Here is a 15,214-nt window from a genome sequence, read left to right on the forward strand (position 1 = left end):
AGGTATTCTTATCCCCACTACAAGTGAGGAAACTGAGGTCCACAGAAATGACTTGTGCCCACCATCGATCAACTAACATCAAAATCAGGGTGAAAAAACAAAAACATTATACATAATCAACCTGACTTATGCTGATGTGACATAAGCCACCTGCTTCTCCCACATGTTTACTCATCTCTCAAGGAATATGTAAACACTGAGGAGTCAGAATGATCTTATTTCGGGGTAACAAATATAAGAGAAAAGCCTAGGTCCACGATGAATTTGGGGACCTCTGTGTCACCAACACACCTTTCCTATTAGGGGTATGAGGCTCTTGCAAGCCATGGGACACCTGTAAAAGGAAACCACGTTAGCAGATGACCCAGTTGGTATTCCTGAAATTTCAGAATAAGAGAGTTTTACTTCTAAGATGATATATTTCTATGGCTTTTCCTCTACTACGAGAATTACTAAAAATTCAATGAGTAACGATTATATTTCCAGATATGCCCAAAGTTTTACATATACACGTACACACTTATATACTTATAGGTTAAAAATGTCTCTAACCTGTCTCAGTTTGTTTCAGCTGCATCTTTAAATCAGCCACCTGCACAGTTAACCTTTTTACAGAGGCTTCGTACTCCAGTATCTGGGCCTTCAGCTTTGTAGAACGCTCAATCTGAAAAGATTTAGAAAACAAAAAGAAATCAATCAAATCAAAGAACGAAAAGAACGAAACGAAATCCCAGTTCACTTCAAAAGGAACAATTCTCTTATCGAGCTTATTCTCTTTCACCAATTCTGAGCAGCTTTACATCTGTAACGTGCAGGTCCCTAGAAAACAACGACAGAACACAGACATTTCCCACCTCCCTTTCCACTCATCTCAAAGAACAGCTACTGCAGGGCACGGGGTGAACACCAGAAAGACAGTGTCAATATGCCTAAGTCACAGGGTGAAAATCAAGACACTAATAGTGGGCACCATCAGGACTGGACAATTTTATGTTTACGTGCATTTGCTTTCCTCTGGGTTTTATTACTATTATGAATATGGAATCACATAATCATGCACGAATTCTCTTGGATGAGACAGATACCCTTACATATTAGGTGAGTAGGTTTTGATGTTGAAACCGATCTGATTTACACTGGTCTGACACATGCCAAATTTTACACATATACAGAGTGACCAGGCTAATACCTGGCCCAGGAAAGAGCAATACTCACTTCACTTTGCAGCTGCTTCTGCAGAGCTTCCTTGTGGGTTTCGAACTCCTTATGCCCTAACAGGATAGCAGTTTTCGCTTTCTTCAATTCTTTCTGAAAATTTAGCAGCTCAGGAGATGGCTGAGCTATGCCTAAGAAGGTAAAAAAGCCTGGTGATTACCAACCATAAGTTCTCTCATTTTACTTAGCAAAAGCATGTAAAGAGATTTTAAATGGTTATTTCTTTTCTTTGTATGCATGTAATTAATATTATATTAATTCTATTAAATGAACTAAGAGCAATCCTGACCCACAAATTTCAGAAGAATGCCAATGCAAACTTCACTACTCTTCCTAGTCCTACTCCAAGTAAAAATTCTTTTAAATCCTCAAATTAACTTGAAAGCCTGCCACCTTCCTCTACCACGCACAGAAGTTGTAGAAGGTACCCTCCATCAAAACTGTTGAGGACTACCCCAAGGTCCAATCCGACCTGTGCACCTGTCCCTGGCATTCTGGGTCGAGGCACAGAGCAGATGGAGTTCCCCCATGTCAGTCACGGGACGACCGCTAATAAAGGGTGACTCATGTAGGGTAGCAACAAAGGATGGCGGTGTTCCCTGGGCTAGTAATGGGGCCATGCTCTTACCATCCTTGGGCCTAGAGGATCAGGGAGGGATGAATTCCCAAAACTGGAGAGAGTGAGCTGGGACAGGCGCATAGCACTGATGACAGGCTATCTGCAGGCACTGGGACCTTGCCTGGCTGAGAGGCACAGGGCCAACCCAGAGCCACTTTACACAAGGAGGGAGGAGCGGCAGGGAGGGGGTTGCAGTGAGGGCATAACAACAAACTTGACCTGACTCTCATCCCTCCTTCCCAGGGCTGAGGGTGTCCCTACTGACCAGACCCGAGCAGCAGAGAGTGAGGGGACACCGGTACAATCCAGAGAGGCAGATTTGTACAGTTTAAAAATATTTCGTCTTAGTGACACTATCAATTATGCAATAGCAAGCAAAAAGGAAGTAACTTCAAATCAAGAATGTTAATTTTATAAAATTTTCCCAATGGAAGCCTCCCTAAGCGGTTTCATAATACTAAGCTAATAAGAATTTTAAGACATGAAAATCAGGAAAAAAACATACGGTTTAAGAGACTCAAGTTTTCATTTCTACTTTCTTGCATTTGTTGTTTAAGTAATTTATTTTCTTCCTGAAGCTCCTGTTTCTCATCTTTTAGAAGTGAATAGTCATTCATTTCTTTCATCTTTTCATTCAGCAGATGGTTTTGCTTTGTTATTGCCAAACACTGGGCTCTGAGAGACTCAAGCTCAAGCTGCAATTGAAGAAGTAAAACTTGTATTTGAATAGTGACTTTACAGTACTACTTACATAACAGCTGGCGGGCTGCTTTAGGGCTGGGTGTCACAATTTAATTAAGGTCACTTCACTTGACAACAATGTAAGTCATCTTGTGCCCAAGAGTTGGGGCAGGGAACATTTATCCAACTTTGTACGTATGTAGAACCCCGCCCTACAAAGCCAGTGCTTCTGATTAAGATTATCACCCATTTTCTACATGCAACTAAGGTTCCAACAGCTGTCAAAGACTAGCAATACATGCTTTTAAATATGAAAGGGGGAGCTATCACAAACTTGCTGTGGGAGCTTTCCTTTCCTTTGCACATCTCAAGTTTGCAAACAAAAGCCTACAAAGTTCTCAAATAGGTCATTACAGCTGCAAAAATAATTTTTTTACACAGAATATATTTAAGTACCTAAAGTTGCAGCTCTGTCCTTCAGATAGCACACAAGAATGAACAGAAATAAAGTAACAGTGGCACATGGAAAATGCATCTCGTTTCGTTTTAACCTGTAAGACCCCGATGTAATAACAGGACTTTTTAGCTATTGCTGATGGGAAGGAAGAGGAGGCTGTGGTAGCAACTAAGGTGTACCAGCCACCTGCTATGGGCTAGGCACATGAATCAGCTCACTGAAGTCCCTCAAAAACCATGGAATGTGGGCAATACCCCGATGTTTAAGGACTGTGTCTGGAGGCACACAAGCAGTAAGAGAGAGACAGGGCATTCCAGGCCAAGACTCCAGGCCCCTAGGATGTACTCTTTCTATGCTTCCCTAGCAGACTAAGATTGAAATGGAGAACTACTGAATTCACTTAAGGTGGGCCATCACCTTCTTAGTCACATAATAAACAGGCCAAACACATTGAGAAGATAAATAATGAATGACTGAAACTAAAATTTCATGCATTGCCTAACACTGATTGCAAAAAATCCACAGGCTTAACAATTACCTGAAGTTCTTTCACATGATTTGCAGAATGATTGAGTTCTTCCTTTTTCAAATTAACAGCTGTGAGCTCCTCTTGCAAACGTATAGCTTTTTCTGAAAGAGAGAACCAACCAATTAAACATCATGTTTTCCTAGTGAATAAAAAACTCACTTAAGAATTTATGGCCTAATAAATTAGACCATAATTAGGAATATATCAGACCTAATGACCATTATTTCATAATCTGAAACAGGAGACATGAAAATCAAAAAAAAAAAAAAAAAAAAAAAAAGTCAGTAGGGCAAGTAATAAATAAGCCCTGTTGCCCAATAGGTGATGAGAAGTTAGTTATAATGGTCACGTGTGTGGCGAGCTTCCTTTTGCTACACACACTAACCAGTCACACCATGTGCCAAAAGATGTGAATTTCCTTAAAGACAAAGACTTGTCTTATGAATTTATAGTCTCTATTTTGTCATTTTCACTTCGTCTAATATAAGTTTGTGTAGACATATCATCAAAAGACAATTTGCTGACTACATGATGGTAGTAATTCCTAAAGAAGTATTAGTCTCCACAATATAGTCACAAAGGAGTAGCCACACACTGGGTGACCTTACAGGTCAATATCAAGTACCCAGCCCTCCTTTACTCCAGGAATTCCTTTGAAATTTCCACCTAAAGTTCTTGTCATAGGCAAGTCCCTAGAAATATACTGAAATGTAAAACACCTGGAGACTGAAAAATTATCAAACTTTCCTAGTCCTGGGCTAATGTATACAACAGTTTAGAGGGTTACATGTCAAGTGAAAATATCATGAAGCATAAAAATATATTAGAAGTAAAAGAAATAAGGAATTATGTCACAGGGGACAGAGAAGTTAAAATACAATTTTCCGTAAGTAAAAAATGAAGCTTCTCATGGTGAAAACCACAATGGGATATCCCCTCACACCTATCAGAATGGCTATTACCAACAAATCAACAAACAACAAGGGCTGTCGAGCATGTGGAGAAAAGGGAACCCTCGTGCACTGCTGGTGGGAATGCAGACTGGTGCAGCCACAGTGGAAAGCAGTAGGGGGGTTCCTCAATTATTCAAAAAATAGAGCTGCCTTATGATTCAGCAATTCTACTTCTTGGTACATCCGGAAAAAACCCCAAAACACTAATTTGAAAAGATATGCACCCCTATGTTCATTGCAGCATTACTAGTAACAGCTAAGACATGGAAGCAACCCAGATGTCCATCAATAGACAAATGGATAAAAAAGGTATAGTATATATACACACAGCAATGAAAAAGAATGACATTTTGCCATTTGTGACAACATGGATGGACCTAGAAGGTATTTTAGTAAGCGAAGTAAGTCAGAGAGAAAGACAAATACCATATGATTTAGCTTATATGTGGAATCTAAAAAAAACAAATAAGTAAACAAAACAAAACAAAACCAGACCCACAGATATAGATAACAAGCTGATGCTTGCCAAAGGGGAAGGAGGTAGGCAGATGGAAGGGAAAATATCCTAGGCACTACTTCCTCTCAGTTCAAGGGTCACTTTTGACTTGTTACTTTTCTTATTTTAAAAAAATATATAAAGTTGAATAAAACCCTGCCAGTACATCACTGACCTGTGTGAATATACAAAAGGTTAAACATGAAGGTTGCAAAAACGTAGTGAGAGACAATGGTTACTTTTTAAATTCTGTAAAATTAAAAGGACAAAAATGTGTAATTTTGTACTAATAATGAAGTGTGAGCTTTATATGTTTTTAAAATTTTGAAGAGCCCCAAATCAGGCAGCTAATAACTTGTATCAGAAACAAAAATACAGCTCCCCTCCCTCAGGAATCACCTTTATTCTTCCTTTCCTCTTCAACCAGTCTGCTAGTTCTGGCGATGTAGTCGTCCTTTAGCTCTAGTTGATACCTGAGAATGAGAATGAATGGAAATGAGCTTCTTGTCACTTTCCTGGACAGATCCCTATCCATGTGTGAGCTTAGCTATGGCACCTGGGCGCCAAAGGGCACTGAACATGGCCATACATATGTCAAGGTCTCTCAGTACTCGGCCAGAGATTCAAATTCTGAATTTACAGGGTCCAGCAAAAGCCTGTGGCAATCCTGTAAAATGGGTCCCCAAACTCAATGTTACTGTGAGGTTACTGAGAACAATTACAGTGGTCTGAACTGACACAAAAACGCAAATGAAGTTACATTTACACTGTATACAACTGACCCTAAACCCCAAAAGATAGTCACTTCCAACCCACCTGCCTTGTCCCCACTCCCCAGAAGAACTTTTGCCTCAGGGGCTGAGCACAGTATGGACAGTCAAGTGCCAGCACCTTCAGCAATACCAGAAGGCACATTCAAGCCTTTTTATTTATCTCCAGCATCTGTTACTAGCCTACCTGGGTTCAGAGATGGCAGAAAGGAAAGAGATGTCTCCTGTGGTGAATGTCCTGTGACCTCTGGCACGTGCCAAAGTCACAAAGGCAGACAATGGTCTCCATGGTGATGTAAACTAACCATACATACTTATTCATTTGTTCCTAAAAGTTTAACTACTACAGATACTTAAGTGTTTGCTACTGTATTCAAGGAGGTGACATAAAATATGTAGAGATAACATCCATTATTTCAAAATTGATACATGGAAAGGCACTATATTTTGTTTCATTAGAATTCTTTTAAAGAATAACCTCAAGAAACCCTTGCCAGTAATATGTAACAGAAAATCAATGACAAATTATGGGCAAGGCAGTAAAAAAGAGGCCAATGATTAAGAAATACTCAACAAATATTAAACTGAACACTTATTATGTGCCAGACAGTATACTAAGCACTAGAGAGAAAAGTTACCACATTGGCTTAATGTCTTTGCACTAAGATATTAGTCACTGAAACACAATAAAACTCAGACTATAGAAAAGCCATAGAAACCACAGATACCCATATTTTCCTTTACCTATATCTTTTTTTATTTTTTTGCTTAATGTAGTTAATTGTAGTTTGTTTCTTTTCATTCTGGCTTTGCAGAATTTTGAAGGACTACAAGGTACATGTTCGCTTACAAATACTAGAACCACTAGATAAAATAATTTGAATTGGTAGATACACCCATTTTAGTAGCAGTACAAGTAGGGTAGAGGAAGAGAACTGAAAGTGGTAATTCCAATTGTATCACATATCAGCAGTACAAGCTGAGCACACCACAGGGTGCCCTGAAAATTAAAGCAAATCACAGGCCCTCAACACCTGTTACAGAGGCTATGGGTGAGAACAAACAGAGGATGCTCTCCTGTGTACTGCATCTTTCTAGAACTATCTTAACTCAAACACTCATGGGAAAAGCTTGACTATCAATGGAAACATGTATTCTTTTAAATACTAACTTTCACTGTAACATATTAGTTTTATCTACTTCATTAGTGTTGCTATGTTTCCATCAACTTAATTCAAACACATTAGTTCTTTAGAAATGCTAAACAGTTACTTGAGAATTTCATTCTTGAGCTGCTGCTCATAGGTCTCCTCCATACTCTTTATATTCAGTTCCCGTCTCCTCAGTGCATCACTCACGCTTTTATTTTTTTCTTCTTGTAGCCTCTGGGCCCTGAAATTAGCAAACATATAAAAAGCAAATTATAAAACTATAATACCTGAAGTAAAGCCTTAGGAGAAAAAACAGCATGTGATTTTAGTTCCACAGACTAAAACTGTTATGTGACTGTCACCACTGGGAAGTAAGTGAAAAGAGCCAGAAGTCTATTTTATGAACTGACCTCGTTATATGACAGGTCTGCAGCAGCACATGGAGCTATAAGGTGGCACCAGGCTGGAGGAAGTGTGAAATTGTCAAGACCAAAGTGCTTCACACTTAAAAAATGGTTACAGGTGATAAATGGCCATAATCAATTCAGAGGTGAAAGAATGTTATTAAGTTACAAACCAAAGTTAGTGTACTTTAGGGCTTGTTTCTCCTATAACACTGTTTCCATGAAATTTAATTGATTAGGTCACAGGTATTAAAGATAGATTTGTTTTTGTCATTTAATAATCTAGTTATTGAATATTGAAAAGAGTGCTGAAAGAGAGAGCAAAAGTTAGATGGATCCATCAGAACTTCCAGAACTGAAGAATGGAATGGTCTTCATAGTGAGACCTTTAGTGAACCACACATCAGTTCTAGAGCCCGGGAATCAGGTTCATAAGGTACCATTGGGCCATATGAGAAGTGGTAGGGAATGCGGACTATTCCAAGCAGAGGGTAAAAAAAGTTCCATGTGTTAGCTCCCTCTGCTGGCTAATCGGTAAAGCAAAGGAGCAGTAAACCACATTTATTAGCTTACATGCTTAAAAGGAAGAGTTAGGGGAAGTGGAGGTAAAGTGATAATATAATCATGAGCATTCTCCACCCACATTTTGTTAGTTTCCTTTTCTCTTTCATGATCAATTTACCACTTCAGTACTGCCAAGAGAGAGTGAGGTAGGCAGAGAGGGGAAATCAAATGAGTTGAGCCCATATAAATGAGAGAAAAACATTCGTGAAGATGGAGACAAATTCTTTAATGGAATAAGAATATCTGTGAGTGTCAATCAATAGCAGAACCTAATGGGAAAGAAAGCTTACTCCAAAAACTATAGACTGGTGAGCTTGCTATTAATCCCAGGTGAGATATGAAGAATGAACCCTTTGTAATCACTTAGAAAAAGGACACACACATCACAAGACACAGTTTCACCCAGCAGAAGTCAAGTCAGAGCCACCATATTTCCTTTGACAACAGAGCAGGTAAATGTATCTGAAATTTAGTCACTATATGCACATGCAACCATTAGATCTGAAAGACTGAATGTAAATGTGCAACGTGATTTGTTAAAGCATTATTAGCTTCTTCAAATTATCTGTCGGGTTTTACTGTAGCCTGATGATTGTGTCTCATTCTGCTTTTCATCCCAATGTCTAATATTTCAAAAGCGAAATCCTAGTCTTTGTTTCTTTTAACTTGGGCCTTTTAAAACTAGGTGACAGCACCTTTACAACCAAGAACTCTACTTGGCAATTAACCTTGGAATACTTAGACATATGTAGTTCTTTTTAATCTTATAGATTCTCAACATCCAAAATGAAAACATACTACTTACAAGTCAAAAGCTTCAATTCTTTGCTTCAGTTCTGCTTCTCTGCCTCTTAGCAAATCTATATCTTTTAGTAGAAGCTGCCGTTGAGCATAAATTTCTTTTGTTTCAATCTGTATAAGAAAGCATTAATTTTTAGCAAGCAAGCTAAAGAAAATAAAACAGATCTGAACTAACAGACTGCTTCCTAAATTTCAGCAAACAATCAAAGTACAGACATTCAGAGTAACAATTTCACTTTCAAGAGGTTTCACTTCGAGATACGCATTTTGCTTGTTCTATTTAACACAAAAATTTATTCCCTCCCCTAATGACAGTTAAGCTACATTACCCTGTATTTCTAACATCCCTTGTGTAATTATTCTACTTCATTGACATCTCTCAGACATTTACTTAAAATTTTGATAAGGTCTTCAGCAAAAAAAAAAAAAAAAAAAAAAAAAGAAAGAAATAATGTACAGTCAGCAATATAACTTCACAAAATAGAATCCCCTTGGTTCGGTAGTTGTCCCAGAGTTTCAACTCATAGGTAATTCTCACTCGGCATTAGCAAGTTTGTATGAACCCCTGAATGAATAGGTCACACTTCCATTTGTGTGTTCCCTGAGCAAGGATTCACTGAATATCATGTCAAAAAGCACACTGGGCCCTGGCTGGTGTAGCTCGGTGGACTGAGTGTCACCTTGCGAGCCAAAAGGTTGCCGGTGCCACTGTGGGTGGGGGCACATGCCTGAGTTGCAGGCTGGGTCCCCGATGGGGGGGGCGGGCCGCACGAGAGGCAACCATTTGATGTTTCTTTCCCTCTCTTTCTCCCTCCCTTCCCCTCTCTCTAAAATTAAAATAAAATCTTTATAAAGAAGCACACTGGGAGCTGGATATAAAAAGATGAGCAGATACAGCCCCCCCATCTTTTAAAAAATTCACAATTTACTAAGGGAGAAACAATCAGTCTACGATGTGATTTCACAACCAGAATCCACAGTCCCCACAGCAGGAATGAGGCCCAAATGGGTTCATCAGTGGGAGTCAGGGAAGATGCCACCAGGAGGTGGCATTCAAGCTGCAAGTCTGAAGGACAGGGCAGTTTCATCAGGGAGAGAAGGGGAAGCACATTCTAGGTGGTGGAATAAAGGCATGGTGCCTTTTGTGAGGACAGCAACCTGCTCCAGAGCCTTCAGAGAACCCACTAACTAAATGGGGACTCGGGGATTGTTAACTATTGGGTGGATCTGATCTAGTCAGTCACCTATCTTGAAGATGGAAGTGTTAGTCTGCACATAATCCAATCATCTCAAAGGCCAGTGCTTCCAACATTTACTTTTATAGCTAAAATGAGCCCAATTCCTAGACATGCTATATCTAATCGTAGAGGGGGTACAATTACCAATTCTAACTGGGCCTTACTGAGAAGCTCCAAGCAAAGGTTGACACCGGCAGGAAAACTCTTACTTCCACCACCCCCTGGTATCAGTAGTTCTGGCTGTATACAGGAAACGGTGCCCCAAATCCACTCTAGTCTGACACACCCTTGGGAAAGGAACTGTTTTTCCTAAAAGAGCAGATCCAATCCCTCTTGCCCACACATATTCCCCACCACTCCTCATCCTCTCCATCCTGTCCTGCCACTTTCCTGGGTGGCAAGATCAAATGGACACATGGCTGATGCTTGCAGCCCTGGACTCCCTACTCCAGGGCCCTTTCTTTGCTCCAATAGAAGCACACTGCATTTGGTTTCCAACTTCACCGAAAATCTCAACCTGCAACTCTGTCCTCTTGGTTCACCCTTATTCTTCTACCCGTGAGTATCCCCAGACCTATTCCTCCAGGTCTTTGAAACTGCCACACAGCCCTCCCTTCTCCTCCAGGTTAGAGCCATACACCCTCTGCTGCGGTTCCCTTCACCATCGTGCCAAACCCCAATGTCTTCAACTAAAGAGGCAGCCTTTCTCAAATCAAGTAAACTCAGCTCTATAAAGCTGCACTCCCCAAACATGACTCTCTGTGCCCTGGCTGACCCTCCAAATCCTCCCAAGAGCTATAAGCACTTGGATTGGTCTACTTCAGTTCCAGATTGCCCACCTCAGCAGGGCCCCTGGAATAGATAAGCAGCCCTGTCTGCTTCAGAGAGCTGCTCTTCCTTTACCCCAGCAGCCAGCGCACACCTCTGGTCCTCTCCTCGAGGCCGCTCCGTAACCCTCACATCTGCTGCTTATTTAGCGTGAGTTGTTCACACTCCTGACACGCACATTCACATCCAGTTTTCCTCCCAGCAGTCTCGGGACAAGGGAGTCTGCATATTGTTTTCCAGGACAATTCTACTTGCTCAGGACCCCAGTCCCTACTGCTCCTCTAGAGCCTTGTGCCATTGATTATTCCAGCAAATGCCCCATCTCTCTCCTGGATTTCTGTCAATCTACTAATAGCTGCAGGAAAGAGCCACCCAGTAAATGATTTTTAAATATTACCTCCTGGTGCTTTTGAATTCTCTCAAGGGACATCTTTTCCCGAGAAAGGAGGGCTTCCGATTTTGCTTGACAAGCTCTCTCAACGTCATTCCAGAACTTCGCTAATTCTGCCTCAGACTTCTTCTTCTCTTCCTTTTTGATTCTTTCTATTTCATTGTTTTTAAAATGCTTCAACTGCCAATTGATGACAAACAACTGTAAATACTAATAACCATACTTACAAAACAGTAACAAATTCCCCATGGTCTAAATTTAACATTCATGCTCTAAATATATTGAGTTTCACTCATCTTTACTTTCATCTCATTCACTGTCCCTACAGGAGTCATTCAAAAGGCAAAAAGACATGACATCGAGTGGAAAGCAAAATAATATTCACAACACAATAGTATCACATTCATCAACAAAGATTCTAAATATTTTCCTATATACCTAAGATTAAAAATGAAAAGATAAGCAAAAATACCATTTTTGTAAATAGCAACAAGATAAATTTACCTGTTCTTGCATTTCTGCCTGAAGCTGTTGTTCTATTTCTTTCTTATATTCATTTAACTTTATTTCTAAAGATTCTAACTTTGAACGCTGAGGGTAAGCATCTGCAAACTGATCATCAATAAGCTGAAGCTTCTCAGCTATTAAAAAATAAAACAGGAAATTAGAATAGAGGAATGTGGTCAGGTGAGCAAGAGGCCAGAAGCTGGTTCAAAAGAGTGTACTTATGGGAGAGCGCAGGGATGTCTGCAGTTTACCCTGAAATAATTAAAAAAATTAAGATTAGTGGACGGACATATAAGTGATCAAGCAAGTAAAATACAAATTGAATGGTGAAATCAAGGTATACAAGTGATGACTGTAAAACTTTCAACTTTTTTGAATGTTTGACAATTTTCATCATAAAATGTCAGGGGCAAAAGAAAGCAAAGAGTACAGCTGAAGTCAGAAAACACTGGCATCTCTCTGCAGTGTCTAAGTGCCAGGGCAGAGAGTTCTTTTATTGGGCTTTGGTGAAAGTTGAGCCACATGCTCAAAACGCTGACTTTCACATGACTCAAAGATGATGAGTTTCAAGCCTTCTATTTTACAGGGGAAGATGCAGATGCCCACACAGTGTAAGTGACCCCCAGAGGCTACGCACCTCCCCGATAGCATAGCTAAGACTAGAGCCAGGTCTACCGATTGTCTCTTACTCCAGTGCTCTCAGCAGACCCACAGCCCTCAAACCAAATGTGGATCAGAATCAACCATGCAGCAAAGTACAAACCCAGACAGACAGTAAAATCTCAACCGTGTAAACACTAATGCCCACCGAAGAGTATGCACAGGAAAAAAAGGCTGGCAGAAGGAGATTAAGATATCTGGACTTTTACTGTCTTACAAGTTAAAGACACCAATGCTCCTTAAGAGTAGGAAGGGCGGAGGAATGGATTACTCATAGCATTTGAGCCAGCTGTGTCCCTTCTGTCCTGAGCATACCACTAACAAAAGGGCAGGAAGGTATTGCAGAAAGGCTGTTCAGCGGGAAAGGCTCTGGACCATGGACAAAAAGCATGCACTCTAGCATCATTTCTGGCCCAGACTGGGCGTTTCCAAGTTGCTTTTCCTTCCTCTGACGACCTCAGTCTCCTCAACTATAAAATGAATTGATGGGCCATTGACTTCGCTAGTTCTCTGTAATGCAAACAGTCTAGAGTCTTCTCACATTAGTGGCTATAAAGTAATGTTCAATGAGACACAGGGAAGAACCTCCCAGCTGAGAGGTTGAATCCAGCAAACAAGAACGTGCGCCCCTGCATCCCCTTGAGTTTTAGAGAGTGTCTCCCTGGTGGTCCCAAAGGGAGGAGCAGCACTGGAGAGCAGCACCTGGTCCTTTCCACCAATGGGGCCCGAGGGAAGGAGCACTCCACCTGCAGTTTACATCCCTACTGGTCCAGGAACACACACAACATGGTGAAGCAGGTCATTTCCTTCCACCCAAAAGAAAACAGAGACTGGAAATTATGAGAAGCCTACAATTACCCAGAGAGTCTTTGCTAAGAAGTGCTGGACTTGTCTGAGTTTCCACGTCACGAATCTCTTTGGTCTGATGGTATTCTGCCATTTCTTTGAGAAACTCCATGAGAAAACCTAAAAAACATAATGTATATGGTTTTGTCTCACAACTTTCTTTCACGCAAACATTGTTCAGTCACACTATAAACTTTGGTTTTATAACATTATCCTTTTCCACATTATGTACCTTTTTATTTATTTATTTTTAGAAAGAGAAGAAGGGAGGGAGAGAAACATCAATGTGTGTGAGGACCATCAATACGCTGCCTCTCCCATGCCCCCAACTGGGGACCTGGACTGCAACCCAGGCATGTGCCTTGACCTGACCGGGAATCCAACTGGTGACCTTTTGGTTCGTAGGTCGGTGCTCAATTCACTGAGCCACACCAGTCAGGGCACATTATGTATCTTTTAAGAATAATTTCTGAGGGGAAGTCCTTTCTAAGCATGACAAAAATCTAGAAGCAATAAAAAGAAATATTTAACAACATAAAAATTAAGAACTTATATATGGCACAAAATAAAGTCAAAGAGAAATGATACACTGGAAAAAATATTTGCTATAGTATGGAAACAGAGCATTAATATTCATATCCAAGAGCTCTTACAAATCAGTAAGAAAATTTAAAAAAGGGGATGGACAAAGAGTTTATAGAAAAAAATTTTAATATCAAATAAACATATACAAATTCATAAATAAATGCAAATTAATACTACAATAGAGAGATCCTATTTTCTCACTATGATTGCTAAGATTGTAACTCTGTTCATACTTAAGAGTGTTTACAAGGGAGTGGGGAAATCAGTAGGCCCAATCACTCTGGGAGGGAAATCTGTCTGTTTGTATGTATTCAAAATGCATGTGCCCTTTCACCTGGTCAAACCATAAACTCACACAATAAATCACTGAAACCCCCATCAATAGGTGGTTAACTAAATACATTCCTTAAAAATAATTAGTCCAAACATAGGGCTATGGGGTGGCTAAAGAAAGCAAATTATAAAAGTTATCTATAATATGACCTCAATGTGAGTGTGAATTTTCATTACATAGACACAGACTTGTAGGTTGGTAAACTAAATTCTGGTAGGATAAACAGGAATCTATTCATTCTGGCTATCAGCACAAAGTGGATTTAGAGAATATGGCCAGCAGCTTCTACAGTTCTTTCACTTTAGACCCTTCTGAATAGTGGCAAACTATTCAGAAGGGTATAGTTTTAACCCATGAGTATCAATTATTTTACAAGTTTTTACTTCCTTCAAACAGAGCTGAATGGACTCCTGCCTGGTTCTGCATCAACCAAGTTAAGGGCTTTTCGTTTTCCTTTTTAGGATTTTAGAAAAACAAAAACTTATTTTATTTTTAGAGAGAGAGGAAGGGGAGGGAAAGAGAGGGAGAGAAACATCAGTTGCCTCCCAAACACCCCCAACCTGGGAGCTAGCTGGCAACCCAGGAATGTGCCCTAACTGGATTCAAACCTGTGACCATTTGGTTTGCAGACGATGCCCAACCAACTGAGCCACACCATTCAAGGCCCCAGCACCCTTTTTTACCCCACTCCCTTGAGCCAGGTTACTACAGTTAGATTGTTTTGTCTGCATTCCATCCTGGGATCACCTGACCTCCTATATTTGCATATATTAAGGTTGACTTTGTAAAGTTCCACAGGTTTTGACAAATGTCTAGTGCCATGTATCACACAATTACAGAACCATAGAATATTTTCACCACCCTAAAATATCCTCTGTGCTTCACCTATTCAACTTTCTACCCCTTCCCTCCAAATCCCTGGTGACCACTGATGTGTTTAACCACCTCTATAGTTTAGCCTCTTCCAGAATGTTATATACATAAAATTGTATAGCATGTAGCCTTTTCAACAGGCTCCTTTCATTAACAACATTTATAGCCCTGGCTGCTGTGGCTCAGTGGATTGAGTGTGGGCCCAAAACGTTGCCAGTTTGATTCCGTCAAGGCACATGCCTGGGTTGCTGGCCAGGTCCCAGTTGGGGGGTGTACAGGGGCAGCTTACTGATACATCTCTCACACATCGAT

General features: G+C 40.3%; 1 protein-coding gene across 3 annotated transcripts in view; it reads right to left on the reverse strand.

Moving 5' to 3' along the window:
• OFD1 (OFD1 centriole and centriolar satellite protein) overlaps window positions 1-15,214 on the reverse strand; it is a 34,922-nt gene that overhangs the window by 11,015 nt on the left and 8,693 nt on the right. For all 3 annotated transcript variants that reach the window (XM_053917012.2, XM_053917011.2, XM_024569807.4), the window contains exons 6-15: window positions 13,123-13,230; window positions 11,602-11,738; window positions 11,104-11,277; window positions 8,645-8,751; window positions 6,993-7,112; window positions 5,350-5,423; window positions 3,511-3,602; window positions 2,340-2,529; window positions 1,216-1,346; window positions 553-664 (exon numbers count right to left, since the gene is read on the reverse strand). In XM_053917012.2, coding sequence (XP_053772987.1) covers window positions 553-664; window positions 1,216-1,346; window positions 2,340-2,529; window positions 3,511-3,602; window positions 5,350-5,423; window positions 6,993-7,112; window positions 8,645-8,751; window positions 11,104-11,277; window positions 11,602-11,738; window positions 13,123-13,230 — 1,245 coding nt within the window. The remainder of the gene's footprint in view (window positions 1-552; window positions 665-1,215; window positions 1,347-2,339; window positions 2,530-3,510; window positions 3,603-5,349; window positions 5,424-6,992; window positions 7,113-8,644; window positions 8,752-11,103; window positions 11,278-11,601; window positions 11,739-13,122; window positions 13,231-15,214) is intronic.

The sequence above is a fragment of the Desmodus rotundus genome, chromosome X (assembly GCF_022682495.2).
Source record: "Desmodus rotundus isolate HL8 chromosome X, HLdesRot8A.1, whole genome shotgun sequence".
Taxonomy (NCBI): domain Eukaryota; kingdom Metazoa; phylum Chordata; class Mammalia; order Chiroptera; family Phyllostomidae; genus Desmodus; species Desmodus rotundus.